The 19,671-nt window shown below is 38.4% G+C and overlaps 1 protein-coding gene across 1 annotated transcript in view; it reads right to left on the bottom strand.

Annotated features, from left to right (window-relative positions):
• Positions 1 to 19,421, bottom strand: part of cep290 (centrosomal protein 290) — a 29,877-nt gene extending 10,456 nt beyond the window's left edge. The window contains exons 1-35 of the mRNA XM_066649097.1: positions 18,715 to 19,421; positions 17,992 to 18,069; positions 17,422 to 17,491; positions 17,278 to 17,324; positions 16,761 to 16,904; positions 16,193 to 16,246; positions 15,121 to 15,267; positions 12,832 to 13,014; positions 12,605 to 12,694; positions 11,614 to 11,736; positions 11,036 to 11,159; positions 10,753 to 10,925; positions 10,098 to 10,260; positions 9,871 to 9,971; positions 9,508 to 9,574; positions 9,242 to 9,342; positions 8,935 to 9,019; positions 8,345 to 8,478; positions 8,085 to 8,249; positions 7,829 to 7,978; positions 7,408 to 7,523; positions 7,230 to 7,332; positions 6,851 to 7,081; positions 6,462 to 6,635; positions 5,745 to 5,856; positions 4,972 to 5,177; positions 4,666 to 4,817; positions 4,405 to 4,516; positions 3,626 to 4,081; positions 3,099 to 3,263; positions 2,662 to 2,769; positions 2,317 to 2,451; positions 1,749 to 2,012; positions 939 to 1,046; positions 430 to 629 (exon numbers count right to left, since the gene is read on the bottom strand). Of these exons, the coding sequence (XP_066505194.1) occupies positions 430 to 629; positions 939 to 1,046; positions 1,749 to 2,012; positions 2,317 to 2,451; positions 2,662 to 2,769; positions 3,099 to 3,263; positions 3,626 to 4,081; positions 4,405 to 4,516; positions 4,666 to 4,817; positions 4,972 to 5,177; positions 5,745 to 5,856; positions 6,462 to 6,635; positions 6,851 to 7,081; positions 7,230 to 7,332; positions 7,408 to 7,523; positions 7,829 to 7,978; positions 8,085 to 8,249; positions 8,345 to 8,478; positions 8,935 to 9,019; positions 9,242 to 9,342; positions 9,508 to 9,574; positions 9,871 to 9,971; positions 10,098 to 10,260; positions 10,753 to 10,925; positions 11,036 to 11,159; positions 11,614 to 11,736; positions 12,605 to 12,694; positions 12,832 to 13,014; positions 15,121 to 15,267; positions 16,193 to 16,246; positions 16,761 to 16,904; positions 17,278 to 17,324; positions 17,422 to 17,491; positions 17,992 to 18,069; positions 18,715 to 18,810 (4,937 nt within the window). The 5' untranslated portion in view covers positions 18,811 to 19,421. The remainder of the gene's footprint in view (positions 1 to 429; positions 630 to 938; positions 1,047 to 1,748; positions 2,013 to 2,316; positions 2,452 to 2,661; positions 2,770 to 3,098; positions 3,264 to 3,625; positions 4,082 to 4,404; positions 4,517 to 4,665; positions 4,818 to 4,971; positions 5,178 to 5,744; positions 5,857 to 6,461; positions 6,636 to 6,850; positions 7,082 to 7,229; positions 7,333 to 7,407; positions 7,524 to 7,828; positions 7,979 to 8,084; positions 8,250 to 8,344; positions 8,479 to 8,934; positions 9,020 to 9,241; positions 9,343 to 9,507; positions 9,575 to 9,870; positions 9,972 to 10,097; positions 10,261 to 10,752; positions 10,926 to 11,035; positions 11,160 to 11,613; positions 11,737 to 12,604; positions 12,695 to 12,831; positions 13,015 to 15,120; positions 15,268 to 16,192; positions 16,247 to 16,760; positions 16,905 to 17,277; positions 17,325 to 17,421; positions 17,492 to 17,991; positions 18,070 to 18,714) is intronic.
• Positions 19,422 to 19,671: the final 250 nt, after the last annotated feature.

The raw sequence follows: 19,671 nt of genomic DNA, 5'->3' as shown, positions 1-19,671 counted from the left end.
CTTTGGAGTCACCAATCCACCTACCAACGTGTGTTTTCGGACCGTGGGGGGAAACCGGAGCACCCGGAGGAAACACACGGGGAGAACACACCAACTCCTCACAGACAGTCACCCGGAGCGGGAATCAAACCCACAACCTCCAGGTCCCTGGAGCTGTGTGGCTGCGCCACCGTGCCGCCCTAAATGATATACAGTTTTCGCAAAATAATATTTAACATCATATCATTGTTGTTGATTATTTTTTTAATAATTTAGTTATAATTATTTACTTACAATTATATATTTTTATATTTGAACGTAAAATATACACCCTTGTCCAGCATTGCTTATTTAGCATATTCATATTAATAGGCATAATTCCATGTTGGGTCAGACAGCTATCTGACAGCTAACCATAGGCTGCCCCAGTGCCACTTGACTGAGACTCACTTGACTGTTTGTGCCCTGTGCTCGTCAGCCAGAGAGGCTGTGACTTTTCTCTGTTTGTCTAGTTCTGCTGTCATCGTCTTCAGCTTCTGCATTAGGGATGAGAGTGATGTGTCCTGCTCTGCCACCGTCTGTTCCATTTCAGCCAGACGTGCCAGTTGTTTTGTGGTGGGCACTGAGATGGTGGGTTTCTTCATTAGCTCCTACAAAACGCAGACACAAGTACAGTGTAATAGTAGGAATGATTAAGACCTTTTTAAAGCTGACACCTGCTTTATTATGTGTAACACAACTCAAACAATTAACTATAACTGTACCAGTGCTTAGCTTGAGATTCCAGTGGCATGAAAGCTCTGGTACTCAACTCTAAGTGTTAAAATTGTATCACTGCTTACATGATGTTAAATTAGAACTGTCTATGCAGTACCACATGCCAAATACCATTCTTGTAGCCTCATTAGGCTCACAATTTAGGGTCCTCAGCAGTCTTTAAAAATGAAACAGGAGCCCACCAGAGCAGTCTGTTTGAAGCGATTCAGAGATGTATCTGTGTGCTGGTCCAACTTCTGGTGCAGGCTCCTTAACTCCTCTGCATGCTGTTTTGCCCTTTCCTCCTGTTCCTGAAGGATACAGATGAACAGATATTTTAATGTCTAAAAGCCACAGGTTTTTGAGCTCTAAATTTACTAATTGAACATAAATATTTTCCCTAAAGGATGGTTTATAGGTTTATGTTTATTATTTAAAAATCACAATTCTTGTCTTCCTGTAATGATCCTTCAAAACGTAAAAAACTAAAACCATTTTCTCAAATAAACTCAAGAGAATTAGGTCCCGACATTTTCCGGAGTTGTCCATTCACATATGTAGCACGCAGCCTGAGATTTCCCACGTCAGACACGTTCTCACATCTGGAAATGTTCAGCGTACTTTAGGCCTGGGGTGATGACTGTGAGACATGACATTTTTCATGACGGACTTTGTGCTAGGGGGCTAACATAATAAAGTTCTGGTACAAATGTTATGGACATTTGTGTTAACACATACAGCTCCCCTGGGGAAAATGCATGTATGAAAGGGACTTAAGCTGCTTCAAAAAGCCCTCTGGGTTTTTTAATGATTGTCCTGTTTACAAGGGGGGAGAAGAAAAGTAAAAATCAGTATTATGAATAATACATTTAACTGCCCCCTACCAATACCTCTATATATCATTGAGAGTTACCAGAGACACTCCCTAATAATGTATTCTATTTATGTAAAGGCACAGAAGAAAACTGGGTTGTGATTTCCTGCCGCTGTTGACCAAGAAATTAGTTATGTACCTGTCTAGCCTTGGCTAGAAGGTTCTGGTACTTCTTAAGAATCTCCTCTTTCTGGTCCAGACGGAGCTGCATGTTGCTGATGGTCTGATGGGCAATTTTTAAGGTTTGCTGACTGTCTGAGTCTTGCTGCTTGCTGAGGTCAGCAAGGAGTTTCTCCCTCTCAGCAGCAGCTGGCAGACGGAGCCTCAGTTCATTGATGACGCGGTCTCGTGAAAGCACATTCTGCTCTGTCTGCCACAGAGCTGCATCCTTCTCTTTCAGCTTCTGCTCATACAGTAGAACATTATAAATTAGTGACTAGTACAAGACTGATACAGTAAAAGAGATTAAGTCACGTTTCACAGTAGGAAGTAAAAAATTCAGACTCCTCTGACTGCTATATTTAAGGTATGCATGAAGAAGAAACTGACCTGATGTGGAAACAGATTTTAAGCACACTGAATTTTAACAGATTATATACTTCTGTAATTAACTGCACTTATCTGGGGTAACTTTTTAATTCCTCTTGGTATTTTACACTCCTGGGCAGTGAATAACAACAACAACAACAAAAAAAGACACCACTGACCTCCTCCAGAGTTTTGCAAGTGGCTTGTGTCTCCAGAATTGTGCGAACATGTTCCTTTATTTTACTCAGGGCATGGTCCAATTGGTGGGAAATAGGCTGGCTCGGATCAGGCAAAGAACCTGTTGCTTCTTCAAACTGAACCCAACAACCAGATACATGCATTCATTTTAGTTAGGCAGTAACTGTTTGAGCCAGCTAATGTAATGAAAACAAAATTCTTCATTGTCAGAAAACAACGAGGACTGATGTGTCCAGAAACATAAAACAATCAATAAAATAGGTTATAGTAAATATGATTCTGATGTAAAATTACTGGATACAAACTAAGTGAAGTGCAGATAGCACCTTCTGTGCAGAACCAATAATTTGGCTTTGCTGTTTCTCATATGTATCTAGCTTCCGTTCCAGCTCCACCTCCCTTTGATCCCAAAAGAGCTGACGCTCTTCCAGCAGCTGATGGAGAGAGAGAGAAAGCGAGAAATTAAACTCTTCAACACCCCTTTTCATGTTACAACTACAGCCAAATACATGCATTTGGCAAAGACACTTTGCAATTGCAAAAAATCATTGACCACACTTCATTTATTGAAATGTATTTATTGAAATGCTAAATTGCCATTTTGACTAGGTATCCATCAATTAAATCATGGTCTCTGACTTTTGCACAGTACTTTATATCAATAAAATGTATATGAATATATAAAGGCATTTACATCATTTTGGTGAGTTTTGTGTAGTTTTTAATTCATTTTCAACTGTTCAAACTGAAGTCTTAAACTTACACTGTTCTGTTGCACGAGTTCTTCCTCCAGGCTGCTGATGATATGTTCCTGCTCAGCCACCAGGTTTTTCAAGTACCTGATCTCCTCTCTCTGAGCCACCAGCTCTCTGTTCTTTCTCAGCTCCTGTAGATGTGCTTCCTCCAGCTTCTTCTGCCATTCACTCACCTACATGAGTTAGAAAGGGGAACATTTACACTAAACAGAACAAAATAATGCTACCAAGAAATAAGAATCCTGAACATTAAGCATTAAGGATTTATAATTTTCAGCTTCATAAATATAATTATTACATTTAAATAAGTATATTAAATACATAATATATAAAGCCTTTAACATGAGAAGTACTATATCTTATATATAAGTATGCTAATATCATGAATACCAAAGTGCTGATTTCCTGTTTGTGTAAAACATTTCCAAACCAGATTTTTTGCATAAAATTCAAAATAATTTCATGGTCACTACTTGAACATATATATTCTCTTCTGACACTTTCAGGAAGGTTGTCCTTGAAGTTCTACCAATACCTTTTGCGCTCCTTTAGTGTCCTTCAGTGTGGCCATGAGCTCCTCCAGACCTTTGAGACGTAGCTCCAGCTCCTGTGCCCTCTCCTCTGCAGTCTTGCGCTCCTCCTGTGCCCTTTGTGCCTCTTTCCTGGCCTTAAGTCTGTCCTCCTGCAGCTGCAGCATGGTATTAGAAAATTTCTCCTGCTGAGAGAGAGGCAGGGCACCAGAGAACTGAGTGCGGAGGGCCTGCAGAGCCTGGCGGAGGTGGCGAGCACGCTGGCGTCCTTCCTGCCGCGTGTTCCACAGAGCCTGCTGCCCTGCATCCAGCTGCTGTTCTGCCCGCAGCTTCTGAGCCTCCAGCTTCTGCAGCCGGCCAGTTAAGGCCTCCAGCTTGCTGATGGCTGCTGTCTCACTCAGCTGAAGGGCCACGATGTGCTGGTGGAGCTTAGCAATCAGGGCCTTCTCGTCAGACTGAGCCTAGCAATGGAGCATAGTAAATATAATATCATAAAAAGACAATTTTACTACATTTCCATCTGTAAATAGCATTAGACACTTTGGTATGTGAATTTTATTTGAATACAAATGAGAAAATATTGATATCAGCTGCTTTAGTCCAGACATCCTCTGCTTTTTCAATTGCATGGAAAATTACATTTGACACATTTCAACTGAAGTTTTAAGTAAATTTAAACTGCAATTAATCTGACAATGTACTAATTTTAATAAAAATTTTAATTCCTAGTTATCAGTAAGAAGTAAACCTAATGTCACAAGTTCTCAAAAAGACCTCTGGTTACCTGATAGTCAAGCACCTGCCTCCTGAGGCTCTCCACCTCTTTCTCACGGCTTTGCTGCCTGGCTTCCAATGCAGAAACCTGCATTTTGGCCACTTCTGACACCTCCCGTAATCTAAACATATCAGATTCATTTGGCACTCATGACTACCACAAGTATACAAAAAGTATGATAAAGTCATTTTATACTGTATTCATGTAATAGAAAGGAAAGTAATTATTGCAGGTATATTATTATTTCTATTACTATTTACATATCCTTACTTAGACACCTCGATCCTGAGCTGGCATTCATTTTTCTGCAGCTCTGCAATGCGTTGCCTGTCTGCGTCACTGACTTCTTTACTAACACTGTTGGCTAGCTCATCACGTAGCTCACGTTCTATTCGCTGGGCCTCCAAATTCTGCTTTGCCATCTGGAAGTATGTTACACTTTATTCAATTTAAATTGTTATATTTCAATGTTACACTTTAATTCCATGCTGGTAAACATCAGCTAAACTTACTTAAAACATTTACAGCATTCTGACAATGTTGTAATCTTTTACAGTTTTCAGGCTGTAGACTCACCTCAGCAAACTTGGCCTCCAGCTCAAAGTTGCGTTCCTCCACTTGTTTGAGGGAGTTCCTAAGGTGCTCATACATCTTCTGAGCATGCTCGGCTCTTTGCCTTTCGTTCAGCTCCTTCATCTCCAGAGTGGTGATGCGTTTAGACACAGACACAATCTCACTGTTGGCCAGAGCTTTTGCAGCCTTATCCATGCTACTCTCTCCACCTGCAGACACATACAACTGAACCATCAGCTCAGTGAGCTCACAAAGAGCATATTTAGACTGCATCTATGAATATTTGGAGTTTTGAAGCATCACTGTTCCAAACCTGTGCATCTTAATCGCTTCTTAAAAAATTATTAAAATACAGCATCTGCTCTTTACATTGTGTTGAAATTTCTCTAATTGTACAAAAATGTCAATACATTAGATTTCATTAAACATACGTATGTTCAGACTTTGTCTTAATTTATTTGAAAAGCAAGAATATCCAAGCAATACTTAAGATTGATTTAGGACATGTAAAACTAGCCAAAAATCAACCCTGTCCAAAAAACATTAAAAGCGTAGGATATTTTTCATTGCTATTAGCCAATCCTCAAATGTTTCAGTTTAAGTAATATGACAAATTCTTGTGAAATACTTTTAACGGAAATAATGGTTCTCCCTGCTCATTTAGCCATAGTTATTAAGAGCCAAATAACAAAAGCTGACTGATCCTAGATCAACACTCTTATACTGAAATGCATGATAAATATGTCAATGTCAGGAAATGTCTCATTGAGCTTTACCAATTGCACTGATGTGTTCCCAGGCTTGCTCGAGAGTGTGCAGCTTCTCCTTTGTGATCTCAAGTTCTTTGTTGATGGAACTTATGTGCTCACTGAGAGAGATGTTTTCAGTCTGAAAAAAACATATGTAACAGTGAATCGGTCTTCCTGTTAACAAAGCCAAAGCTAAGAGCAAAGTCTCAGGACTTTACACTTTAAAATATTACATCTTACATTCATTATCTGTAAATCTTATCCAATTCAGGGTCACGGTGGGTCCAGAGCCTACCTGGAATTATTGGGCGAAAGGCGGGAACACACCCTGGAAGGGGCGCCAGTCCTTCACAGGGCAACACAGACACACACACACACATTCACTCACTTTTGAGTCGCCAATCCACCTACCAACGTGTGTTTTTGGACTATGGGAGGAAACCGGAGCACCCGGAGGAAACCCACGCAGACACGGGGAGAACACACCAACTCCTCACAGACAGTCACCCGCTGCGCCACCGTGCCACCCTTATTACATCTTACATCTAGACAATATTTTAAATATTTCTCTTTGCAAGACATTGGTGTAAAATTAATAGAAAACTACTCTATTTAGGTTTTAAAATCCAATAAAAATGTGTACACAAGAATTATTTTAATCTTTCTCTTATTATCAGTGAAAGAAAATACTAAGTGTTTTGTTTTGTTAATATGTTTTTACATCATTTATCTAAGACCCCATACCTGCAGATGTTCTAGACTGGTGGTCCTCTGAACAAGGTGATTGTCCTTCTGAAGGAGATCTCTGTATTTGATTGTAAGATCATTATACCGTTTATTTGCTTTTTCCAGCTCTGATGATGAAACACTATCATCAAGAGCTTTCTGTAGGGCTGCCATTTTGAAAGCAGCCATCTCCTGTCAAAGTAAACACAATCAATTTCAAGACAATTGCACACTATTTTTCAAATTTCCACCTGCTCAAATAATGGCCATTTTCATAGATGTTGACATCATTAGAAGTTCCCATTGTTGGTTGCTTTAACTGTTCTCTTAAAATAGCAAATTTGCAAAGATGAAAGATATTCACACAAAAAATATTCTATGAGAGGAAAAGAAAGAGAATGTGGCACCTTGAACCTTTGAAGATAGCCAATTCTTTCAGTGACTGCAACCTCCATTTTGACAAAGTCATCCTTCAGTTTGTTGTTCTCTCTCCTGAGGTGCTGCTCTTGCTCCAGCAAGGTTGTGTAACGACGGGTCAGAGACTTCTCATTCACTTTAAGAACGGTCATCTTACGGGCAGCTTCAGAAACCTGCCTCCTGATCTCAACAGGGTCCTTCTCTAGAGCCTCCAGCCAGTCCTAAGCATTCGGGGAGAAGACATTGGAGACTGAATTCAGTATGAACTGAAATATGGATTCTGAAAATATTTTAAAATTAAACCACCTCATCTATCTATAACTATCTTAGGCCGAAGTAATGAAATTGAAATATTTGATCACAACTTACATTATATGCTTTGATCTTAATTACATCCACTTCTTTTTGTTCTTCCATTTTGTTTTTCATTTCAGCAAACGAGTCTCTCTCTTTCTGCCAAGACTCTTTCTCACTATAAAAATAGACATTATTATCACAATACAATATTGCATTACCCAGATCTTTTGATCATTTAAAATGCACAAACCTTTGATGTTCTTTATAAAGTAGCCCCTGCTTGTGGCGAATGACAGCAAATTTCCTTTTATACTCCTCCAAGGCCAGATCAAGTTGCTTGCTAGAGTCTTCTTTGTTTTTAATCTCCTGAAAATTGGTTTCATATATTAATTATTAAATGTCTCTTGAAAAATCAAGAAAACAGATTGCAATTACAGTGCAGTTAGAAGAATGATCTTGAAACCTTTTTTTTTTTTACTTTAATATCCCAGAATTTAAAACCGTCAACTATCCTCTGCATTGTGTTAAAATGTCATGGGGAAATGAACTAATAACAGTGGTCTAAAATGATTTGGATATAACATTCAGGATGTATTTTCTGTCTCCTGCAATCCTGTAGATACAAAGTTCTATTCAGACAATGATAATTATTTAGGTGGTCTACTGTGTACCTGTAACAGCTGGACCATGTATTCATTAAGAGAGTTTATGATCTGCAGACTGGTTGGTGCCATTTCCTCAGGTAATGAGAGAATCTTATAAGGCAAAGCTGTGCCAGCTGTCTGCCTTATTGCCTCCATCTCACCCTCCAAACGGGAAATCTGACCAGAAGACATTTAAGGACAGTTATAAACAGTTTTACGAGTGACTTAAGAATTTCAAGAGTCAGTAACTTTCACCACCAAGAAGAAAGAGTCTGAGATTAACCTTGTCATTGGCTTTCATTAGTTGTGTGAGAGTGCTGGCAGCTTCCTCTCTAGCTCCTCTCAATTCTTGCCTCAGTTCTTCGTTTCTGCTGGTCAGCTGATCCAACTGTGTCCTCAAATGTGCATTCACATCCACTTTTCCATCTGAGTACTTCATCTCTAAAGCCTGGACACAAGTCATAGGATCTCTAGAACACCTATTACTACTTTTATTAGCAAAAGTACAAGTAACAAGCTCATGATTCATGTAGAAGAACTTACATTGAGGAATCTCTCCAGACTTGGGATTTGGATACTAGTCTGAGCAGGAGATTTGTTCTGTGCTTCTTTGACGGCCTGCAAAATTTCCTTCATACTTTGCTCCAGCTGCTGGTTTTCCTTCAGCATCTCATTCACTGCAGAGGGGAATACCAGCAGAGTGCAACAGTGCAACAGACAAAAATCAATACCGCAGAAGCCAATCTTTAACATTCATCATTGATTCATTCATTGTCTGTAACCACTTATTAAGTTCAGGGTCACAGTGGTTCTGGAGCCTACCCGGAATCACTGGTGCAGTTCTTCACAGGGCGACACATACATTCACACATTCACTCTCACACCTATGGATACTTCTAAATCGCCAATCCACCTACCAACGTGTGGACCGTGAAAGGAAACCAGAGCACCCGCCGGAAACCCACGCGGACACAGGAAGAACACACCAAACTCCTCATAGACGGTCACCCGGAGCGGGACTTGAACCCACACCCTCCAGGTCCCTGGAGCTGTGTGACTGCGACACTACCTGCTGCACCACCGTGCCGCCCCAAGCTTTAACAGTAAAACCAAATATCTTGGCTAATACTCACTTTTGGCTTTGAACTGTGAGGATTCTGTTCTCTTTAGCTCCAACTCTTTTTCTTTGCTGTTCAATTCTTTCTGTAGATACTCATTCTGAAGATAAAAGAGCAAGAAAACAAATGCCAGTGCTGTAGTCTGAGTTCATGGATGCACACATCAAACAATGCAAACTGTTCATTAGTGGGAGTTTTTAATTTTTTTCTTTTTGGTTATTAGGTACAAACATTTTAATGACAATATTATTATTATTTATCATTATTATTATTTATTTTTGTGCCATTTCTTCTCAATGTTTTCTTTCTCCTTGATACTTACTTTTCGTTTGACATCATCATCAGACGACCTTAAGTCTGGTCTTTCCATAAGGGACCTGCTCAGCCCATCCTTAGCATCACTGTCGAGGAGTGCATTTAAACCTGACACCAGTTTACAAAAAATTACAGACTTCATATGTTTAGGTTAATATCTGTTGTCATTATAAGCTCATACAGCATGTAATGTAGCCTTATGAATATTGTCATACAGCAGTGTTTCTGAATATTTTGTATCTGGGAAAGTATATTACTAGCAAACCCCTTTACCTTTGTCTTTTGCTAGTGTGCGAATACGTTGTTTAAGCTCCAGCCTCTCCTCCTCAAGACGTTCAATCTAGGACAGAATAAAAGAGGCTGACACAACACACATCTGTTTACTGAACACAACACTCTGTGGTTTGTTGTTGTATTTGTAAAAGGAAATTAAAGTTAATTGTCCATCCTGAATTATGTATTAAGAGCTTTTAAAGCAGGAAGAAGCAATCAGTAACCTGAGTACACATGTTGCAATGCTCTAATTGCTGTGTTTACAATGGAAACCAAATCCATTGTAACGTATGGCATATTGGACCTATCCTTAGAAAAGGTATACTGCACCCTAAACTTAGTGTAAACAAAATGCCTTAATACCTCCTTTAGCAGAACCTGGTTCTCCGCTCTGTATTGTCTCTGTTTTAATGCCTTTGATCTCCGGAACTCAGTCAAATCCATTTCTTCTTTTGGGTTTAGTCCTAATACAGAAAATATGTTAAAATATACATCAGTGAAGACATTAAATGACATGGTTGGAATATAAAAAGCATAACCCAACGGGTTATTTACTGTAAAAAGAAATATTCATGTTGTATGTGACTGACCTAGGCGCTCGCGAAGCTCCTCATTCTCATCCAGTAGATCATTGATTTTCAGTTCTAGCTGGTTTATCTCCTTGGTCATGGCTTCAATTTCCCTATCTTTAATCTTGATCTGTTTTTTGTACTCTTTGATCTCTGCAACAGCATCTTCCAGTCCATCAGTGCCCTGAAATTGAAGAAGACACAAGAGGCTTTTTCAAGCAGCAATGCAGGGGGGGGGGGGGTGGGGGGGCACTTCAGAAACAAAAACAAGTGAATGTCAGATATTATACAATTTTGTGTACACTGACTTTTCTTAAGTCAGCTTAAACATGTCCACTGTAAGTTCAAATGCTACCTCTGTTTTATGACAGTGTCTGCTTTGAACTGAGTTTTATATGTATTTATGTGTGCTGGTGCATATGCTACCATAGGTCGGAACAATTAATAAAGTTTACTGGGGATTCAACATTAAAAAATGTGGGTGAACTTAACATTTACAAAACTTTTAAAGTATGTCAGAAGTTGAATTTTTAGTGCCATAATAACAGAATAATATTTAAAACTTTTATGTCTAGTCCTCCACCTCAATAAACCATAATGATATTATGCCAATTAAAGTTGAGAGAACTATTATAAAACTGAAAAACAAAAATAAAACTGTACTGAGATCACTCACAGACTCATAGAGGCGAATACGTCTGAGAACCTCACTCAACTCCTTGTCTTTGTCTTGAGCATCTGCTTCGGCCAGGTGGGCAGCACGTTCAGCTTGTTGTGCCTGTTGCTCTGCTGCCTGAAGCCTAGCTTTCAGCTCCTCCAGCTTCCTCTGCTGCAGAGTAGAACCTAGCCCTGCAGAATAAATCAATTATGGTTCTGGATGTCAGCACCAACTGTACATCAGTAAAAACAATACAAGACTCATCGATTTGAAAGAAGCTTATTCTATGGCAGAACTAAACCTTTTTCTTTCTTCAGTGGCTTCTTGAGCTCCTCTATAAGCAAGGCATTTCTCTCCATCTCACCAGTATACTGCTCTACTCGTTCAGACAGCAGCTTGATCTGATGATCCCTCTCCTGCACAGCCTTTGAATGGCAAAAAAACACATTTCTAACTTCTCTGTAGCATGCATATTTATATAAAAGACAGCATAAGTGTAATGACAACTCAAATAAATATACATTTATAAAGTCAGATCAAAGAAAGAAAAAAATCAACCAGTTAAAACAAATATACTTACACCACACAGCTCATAAATGACCTGCACCGTGTAAGTAATGAACCACAAAGAAAAAAAACAAGGATGGAAATGTGAAAGCATGAATAAATTAGATTAGATAGAAGGATAGAAGGAAATTCGACTCTAAACTACACAGGAACATTGTGAGAAATTAATTGCATGGATTAAGAGAGCAGAACATGTCTACATCTAGTACTATGAAAAATACCTTTTTCATTTTACTAAAACAGGACTAGTGAAATGACTGGAATCTGGTCCACAGTGAGAAGATGGAAGCCTGTGATTTGAACTGGCGGTACCTGCTGCAGTGCAATGATGTTGCTTTTGTCTGAATCCATGTTGACAGCTCTCAGCTTCTCTCTCAGGTCTCGAATCATCTGCTGGTATTCCATGATTTCCGCATCTTTCCCTGTCAACACAATCTTCACACACACACACACACACACACACACACACACGCACACACGCACATGCACGTACGCACACACACACAACATTCACAGGTGTAATCAGGAAAGTCTGACAAGTAACAATTGCAGTGTAATGACTCTCTAAGGAGACTTTTAAAATGCAAATTGCTGTTTGTGTTCAACAACACCAGACATAAATCTGATGCTGACAGCATGGAGGTAATTAAGCTGTCACCATAGCTGAAGATGCCAAATTATGTGAATGCATTTTTTATTAGATTTCCCAGACCAGTGCTTGCTGTTTTGGCACATTATCAAACTGCAAACAACTGAAAAAACAAAAACAGTTAGACTAGTTTTCCTTGATTTGTGGGCATGCAGAGAGTAAAAACACATATGCTGCAAGTTTAGCCTGGTTGGATACTTAAATTATTTTTATGATTTTTTGAAGTTTACGATTTAATTATAATTATTATTTTACCATTATATATTTATAGGCAAACTTCCTTCTATTTAGATATGTCAAATTCCACCAGTGATCTACGTCCTAATTTTGAGTAAGACGGGTAATGCCAAAACTCTTTTCAAACTTTTAAAATAACATTACCAAATGGTTCAACAGGCTTAAAGGAGAACACTAACGGCTAATTCTATTATTTCAATAAACAAGATGGTACCTATCATAGCACAAAGTGACTCTTGGTAAACTGGACTCATGGGCCTTCTAACTGTGGTATTGCCAAGGATGTAACTTGCTATCTCCAAGTGAAACAACCAATGTTTTATAGTTGATCTACCCATCTGATTCATTTGATTCCTTTGTTTGATGGTGCGAAAAATATCCAACATAAAACAGGCACATTGAGTACCTTTATTTTACCTTCCATTCCTCCACTTTAGCGTTGACAGCAGCCATCACTGGATCGTCCTCCTCGGCTCGAGCTTGGATCTGCTGTGTTAGTTCTCTCACCTATACTCAGTCCAAAACAACAAAATGAAAACACACAGAAGTGAAGATGACTGATTTATTGTCACCTAAATGCGTAGGCTGTAAAATGCCTGCATAGCCTGAAAGTACATTATGTACATATAATCTAATAAAAAAACCTGGAGCTTGGCCTGGTCTCTCTCTTTCCTCAGCTGGTCTACAACCCCATCTGTCTGCTGGACCACAACTTTCATTTTGTTGTACTCATCTGTCATCTTTTCCATCTCCTTCACAGACTCCTCCAGGTTCCTCTGCAAGTGCTCATTTTCACTCTTCAGGTTGGCAGCCATATCCTCTGCGTGCTGCCAGACAAACAGATAAGATGTATGGGAGTATCAAAATAGAAATAAATCATATAGGAGTACAGCAGCTGAGTTATCGCTAAGGTTTTCTCTTAAGAAACCAGAGACCATTTCTATTAAGACCAAATGCTACATAGTAACCCTTATATATATTTTTTATTTTAACCCTATATTAAAACATCCTACAGAAACCCAATTATTACCCAATCCCAGCCAGCCATTCATTCATTCATTATCTGTAACCGCTTATCCAATTCAGGGTCGCGGTGGGTCCAGAGCCTACCTGGAATCATTGGGCACAAGGCAGGAACACACCCTGGAGGGGGCGCCAGTCCTTCACAGGGCGACACAGACACACACACACACATTCACTCACACACTCGGACACTTTTGAGTCGCCAATCCACCTACTTACGTGTGTTTTTGGACTGTGGGAGGAAACCGGAGCACCTGGAGGAAACCCACGCAGACACGGGGAGAACACACCAAACTCCTCACAGACAGTCACCCAGAGCGGGAATCGAACCCACAACCTCCAGGTCCCTGGAGCTGTGTGACTGCGACACTACCTGCTGCGCTACCATAAATACAGCCCCCCGACAACAAAACTGGTCTACATTCCAACCTGTTGGAACATGGCAACCTGCCTATAGCAAAAGAACACCTCGCACCCTGAGGAAACTGAAAACACATCTCGAGAGACCACCATCAACTTTCCAGAGGTGATATGTGAACCAAGCTTGTTCAGTCAGCAGAGCATCAGTCCGTGATGACAGTCAGACTCAGTTCATATACTGCCTCTGGTTTATGTTTTTTTCCCCCTCAAGACTGCAGTTTCAGGGTTTACAAGGTGCAAGGTGTTCCCTGTTGTGAGGACGTCCTGTTCTTCCAGGTAGGAGTTTCCCTCTCCAGAGGAGCCTCAGTTTTTTAAGTTTCTAAAGTTTTCCTTCCTGGGGGGTGCTGGATCTGTGGTAGTGCAATTAGTTAGGCACTTCCCCTTGTGATAGATAATAGTAATTTGCCTTCCTTGATAGGTAACTCCCATAGCAAGTTCATGAGCATTTGCTAGTATGAATAAACAAATTGAAAATCATCCCCATTTATAAAACAAACATTTCTAATAAAGATCAAGTTTTTATCCTTGTTAGCATGTCTGTGTGGCATTGTTTATACACTAGAGGAATGATCATATCATGATATTCACTTTGAAACTGCAATGACAATCTCAAACAGGCAGACTGAGGCAGACAGAGATTTATACATTAACCAAAGGAACCAATTCTGTCCATTTGCGGGACAAGGCTTTCCATATAAATCAATCTATGGGGGAGATTTATGGAGATAAAGGCAGATGCTAATCACAAATTGATATAGCCACATGTACTGAATGAATGCGAAGGTGTCGAGTTACAGTTGAGCCTCTTTTTAGGGTTTAATCAATACCAGGAGAAGGCTTTACATGAATAATATTTAAATATACTAATGAGAACTTGTTTAACACACTCTGTATGGGTCTCTTAACTCAACATTATCCTCAAACTGTAATTACCAGCATAAAATAAACAATGAGATATTCCAGTACATTTATTTATTTTTCATTTAAGTTAGTTCCTTAAATAAAATAATACGTAGTTTCCTATTATCACTTCAACAGTGCCAAATTCTGCTAGCACACCTGTGGAAATTGTAGGCAGCAAGCTAAAGCTGACATTTAAAGTTTTCCTCACCTTAATATTGCAGTTGTTCATTATATCCATGCAAATATTAAAAATATATAAAGTCTAAAATCTAAAAATATCAAAAGTCTAAAATAATGTTAGCTAACATTTCAGTGTCAACTTTAACAAAGCAGTGTAGAATATTTATTAAAATTAGACATACTATATATGTCAAAGGGGGTGTAGACATATGAGTATCTAACATTTCTTGTAAAAGTCAAGGGAATTAACAGGCTGTATGTTCGTCATTTCACAGTATTAACTTTTCTGATAAAACTTTACAATAGTCCCTGGTTGGTCTTCAGATAAATATATCTTAAAAATACCTAAATGTAGGGATGTATTAGGATAACGGATCAAAATGAACCAGAAGCAGATTGCAGCAGACCTGCAGGTCCTCCATGCACTGGTAAAGTTGCTGGTTGGCATTGTTGAGTCTTCTTTGAGTCTCTGTGCTCTCTTCTCGGGTCTGGAGAGAGTCTTTCTGCTCAAGCTCTTTCCTATAGAACTCCACATCCTGATGAAGCTGCTCATTCTACAGGAGACCAAGCAAAGCACAGGATATCACAAGAAGGATCACCAGAATGGGCTTTGTAGCAAATAAGTGGGGAAGCTCAACAAGTTCTTTTCTGCTCTTATGCAATATTTTCTTGTTTTCCTTCTTCCAAACACATTCACATAGCAGATTTTGAGTTGTACCACCCGACATTATGCTTATGAAAAGCTGAAAGGTCTTTTCTCTCCAAGTGACTTACCTTCTTCTTAAGCTGCTTTATCTTGAAAGAGTGAGAGCATGAAAAGAGCAGCAGAAAAGTGATGGTAGAGAAGAAAGACAAATTCATACAGCATGCATGAAAACAGCAAAGGAAGTATGAGAAAAAAATATGATCAGAACATAAAAAACAGAAACAATGATGGAATTTCATAAATGTAGCAATTTAAAGCCCCTGGGAACCCATATATATTTTTTTATTTGTATGATGGTAAACGTGGGTGTTATGTGCAATATTCAGCAAGTTTATTGCAAATTATGATTATGATTATTATAAAAATGACTGCTCTTTCTCCGGGCTGTGTTGCCATGGAAACGTAAACAGCATTCGGTTCTCCAGAAGAGAGCTATCAGTCACACTCGGTCATTAGCAATGGACCATGCCCACACCGTTTCCAGAGAGCTCCGAGGAGCTTACTTTGGTCATTTTTGATGAGAGATTTATCATAATTCTGTTGTGTTTTTTTTTATATAAATTGCAGAATGTTTCACATAACAAAGTTTAGAATTATACCAAGAAAAAACTAAATTTCAAAATGGGTTCCCAGGGGCTTTAAAGACAGAAAAGGATGGACTAATGAAACGTTCGACCAAAGCACCTGTGCTTGCGGGTGCCTTAGGCTTTCCAACAGAGCAGTACCTTTAGACAGTAACATGTATTAGACAGTAGACAGTGATGCAAATTTACCTCTCTTTTTAGCTTCCTGTTCTCATCTTCAGCCTCTTCTGCCCGTAGTGACAGCTAGTGTATACAAAAAGCATGTTAAAGAGAGTCTGTGGTTTGCTTTTAGTCAAAATATTAGATACTGTTATTACACAATGCCAGGTGTATCACCCTATGCTATCTGTCCTAAAAATACCAAGAGATGCCATACTGTAAGACAAATAATTAAAAATGGCTTTATAGAAAAACAAAGGTTCCTTAATTTGTACTACTGTTCCACAAATGTTTTTCTGATATTAGTAGTATGTGAAAATTTTGAAGACCACTGACGAAACTCAAAGTAAATATTAAATACTCAAAATAAAATAAATACACAAATAAAATATATAGTACACTAGCATTAAAAACACCATGTATATATTTGTGCACCAAGGGGATGGGGGGCTGTAACCCAATTTCGTTGTATAAGTACAACCTGTAATGACAATACAGGTTCATTTCACCACAGACGATCAACAAAATCAGGGGTGTCTTAAATTTACAAACAACTGTATAAAAACTAGATAAGAAATAAAATCTTGCCATATTGTACCTCCTCGTTAGTTTTCCTCTCTTTACTCATTTCCTTCTCCAGCTGGACCAGCTCCTTCTCCTTGCGTTCCAAGTGAGTCTCCAGTTGGCGGATTTCATCGCGGAGGAAGCGGGTGTCTCGCCCCCCTGTTGCGCGCTGTGCCATCTGGACAATCACAGGTGTGAGTAAGCCTCAACAACACAACTAGAACCCTACTTCTCTTTCTGCATGCACTACCCAGAAGTCTTTATACTGCAGCTTTTTTTAAAATTAAGTACAACATGTCATATGTTCTGTTAAAATATTGTGTTATTTGATACAAAAATGTACAGCTGTAATTGACAACAACTCACAGTGAAAAGGGATTAGCCTACTAATCTTCCTAAGCTTGTCCAGCTCTTAAGACAGAACAATAAAAGGCCACTGTGTCTGTGTCTCTGAGCTATATCTCAGGTATCTTGGTGCTGGTAGATCTTTCTGCCACAATATCAGGTAAAATATTCGTACTTTTTGTTTTGTTTTGGGTTCACATTCTTACCTCCAGGTCATTCTCCAACTTAAATATCCTTGCCTTGAGTTCGGATTCTGTTTGATGACAAAGAAATATTTGTGATTAAATTATGTCATACTTTAGATCAGATTTTCACCAACTACTTTTACGAACCTAGCAATGTGCACATACCAATTCTCGCCTGCTCTGTGCCAGCTTTGTCGACAACATCGTATGCACAGTTTATTTCTTCCAACTTCAGCTTCAGCACAATCAGAAGAGTCAAATTAGCTAGAATATTAATACTAATATAAAAACACTAAAAAATAATAATATTAATGTGCATTATTACAGCAAAAGTATACAAACAAATCTGTGGTGGTAAAAGTGCATATCTATACATCACATTTATTTCGTCTGGGGGTCACAACATCTAACTAGACTTTATAAAGTCTGTTGAATATTTTTACAAAAATACTAAGTGTACATGCTGATATTGGAAACATATCGATATTCTAATTGGCTAAATGTACAGCACAATGAATAAAACTGAATGAAACATGCTGCTTATGGTTTTATAAGAGTTTAAGGTGTTCAAATTAGCTTTTAAATATATTAAGGCATAATTTACCATGATAAGAAAAATATTGTCACATTGCCCATTCCTAGACAAGTTTTGAGAGAGTTTGTGTTAAGTGTAATCTTGATCAAAAAAATCATTTAGATGAGGTCAAATGAGTGAAAATATCTTAAGAGCTGTACCCTCAGTAATGTTTGTGAGATTCTGAAAAGCTGAATGGTTTTCTCAGGCTCTTTCTCCTTCAGCTCTCTTTGCTGGATCTGCAGAATGAGAAGCACTGTGTCAGTTTTCATGGATACAGGAATGATCTGATTTTGTCTCTCATGTTTTTCTTTTATTTGAGCAATAAGTAGTAGTATTTACAGCTATGGGCCAACTACTATTAATCAAGGACTAGACTTAATCAGGTTATCTGATTTTAAAAACAATATTAAAAATATGATTTCAATTTACAGTGCAAATTAGTCAAAGCCTTAGCCTCATTTTCACTGACAGACTGCTATAAATGTCTGTAGGCTTTCTGTGGAGTTATGTCCTCTGGTTTACCATATCTAAAGGCTATGCAAGGAGCACATTTTCTGTACTGATATCACAATATGTGGCCAAATACTAATTAACACATCTTAACAATCTTAATTAAAAAAAATTGCTATTGCATTTGACAAAGATTTAAAGGGCTCATATCATGGGAAACTTTATTTTCTAAATAAGTTTGATTTGGAACCTAAACATTCTACTTTAAGAACATGACTGAGATCTGGTAGAGATGCTGGATGATTTGTTCATTTAAATCCAAGGAACAAAGAGGGGTTAGACATTTTTATTATTCATAGGTGGGTGTCAGGTGAAGTCATATGAAAACAAGAAGCATGCAAATCGTCTGTCTAGTTGATAGATTTTATTACCTTCAGAATAATGTCACAGATCTTTTGCTCCTCTTCACTTTCCAAAAGCTCAGGGTCAACGCTCATAAGCCGTTTCCAGTCTGTGTCTGGAGGCATTTTCCAGTTTGTGTAGTGTCAAATTCTTGCCAGTGGAACTACATAAATATCCAAGTAGCTTTACAATAACTCACAGTTTAAATGAAGGGTTTTTCGGAGATTTTATAGAGTATCTGGAGATAGTTATCGCTATCTACTAGGGTCGGACGGAAAAATGGAAAATATGAAGGGTTGCTTGGTCTTAATTAGATAATATGAATATTTCCTAATATAATGTGCTACTGTAAGCTACAGTGTAAAAATAGTTAGGGTTTTTAAAATATATAATTTTATATTTTAACCTGCATCTTCAAAATAAAAGCTAACAAACATCTTAACATGCTGTTAAATAACAGGGCTAGTCAAAAGAAGTGTTTAAGGGAGAAATACTTCAGAACCGGAAATTTTATTCTGTATTTAAATTGTTCCCAAGTCACACACAAACATCACCGTTAGCTCAGTTTCTAAACTTGACACAGTCCGTGAAATTAGCCCAGTTACCAACTGCACTCTCCACGTACATGAAGAATATGCAGTTAGTTTCGCATCTTCCAGTCAGACGTTTATATTTAACTGTGTCTTCTCGCTGTCGTTAGCCACCTGGCTAATTCAAACCTTCAATTTTCTTGTGCGGTTGCTATGCTACCGTTAAAACCAGGCGTTGCTCCCAGAACCACTTGTCCTAAATGATCCAAAAGAAATCTACAAACCATATTATTTTGAATTCTCATATTATCCCGTCAATAAGATGATTTGGAGATCAGCCACTGTTTTAGTATCCATGTGTGAGTTTGTTTTCATAATAAAAGCAGACAACTATGTATAAAATATCTACTACATTCTGTTGGATTTTAATTGTTTACAATAATCATAATCAGTTAG

The sequence above is a fragment of the Hoplias malabaricus genome, chromosome 17 (assembly GCF_029633855.1).
Source record: "Hoplias malabaricus isolate fHopMal1 chromosome 17, fHopMal1.hap1, whole genome shotgun sequence".
NCBI lineage: Eukaryota > Metazoa > Chordata > Actinopteri > Characiformes > Erythrinidae > Hoplias > Hoplias malabaricus.
This window is presented reverse-complemented; position numbering and strand designations above follow the sequence as displayed.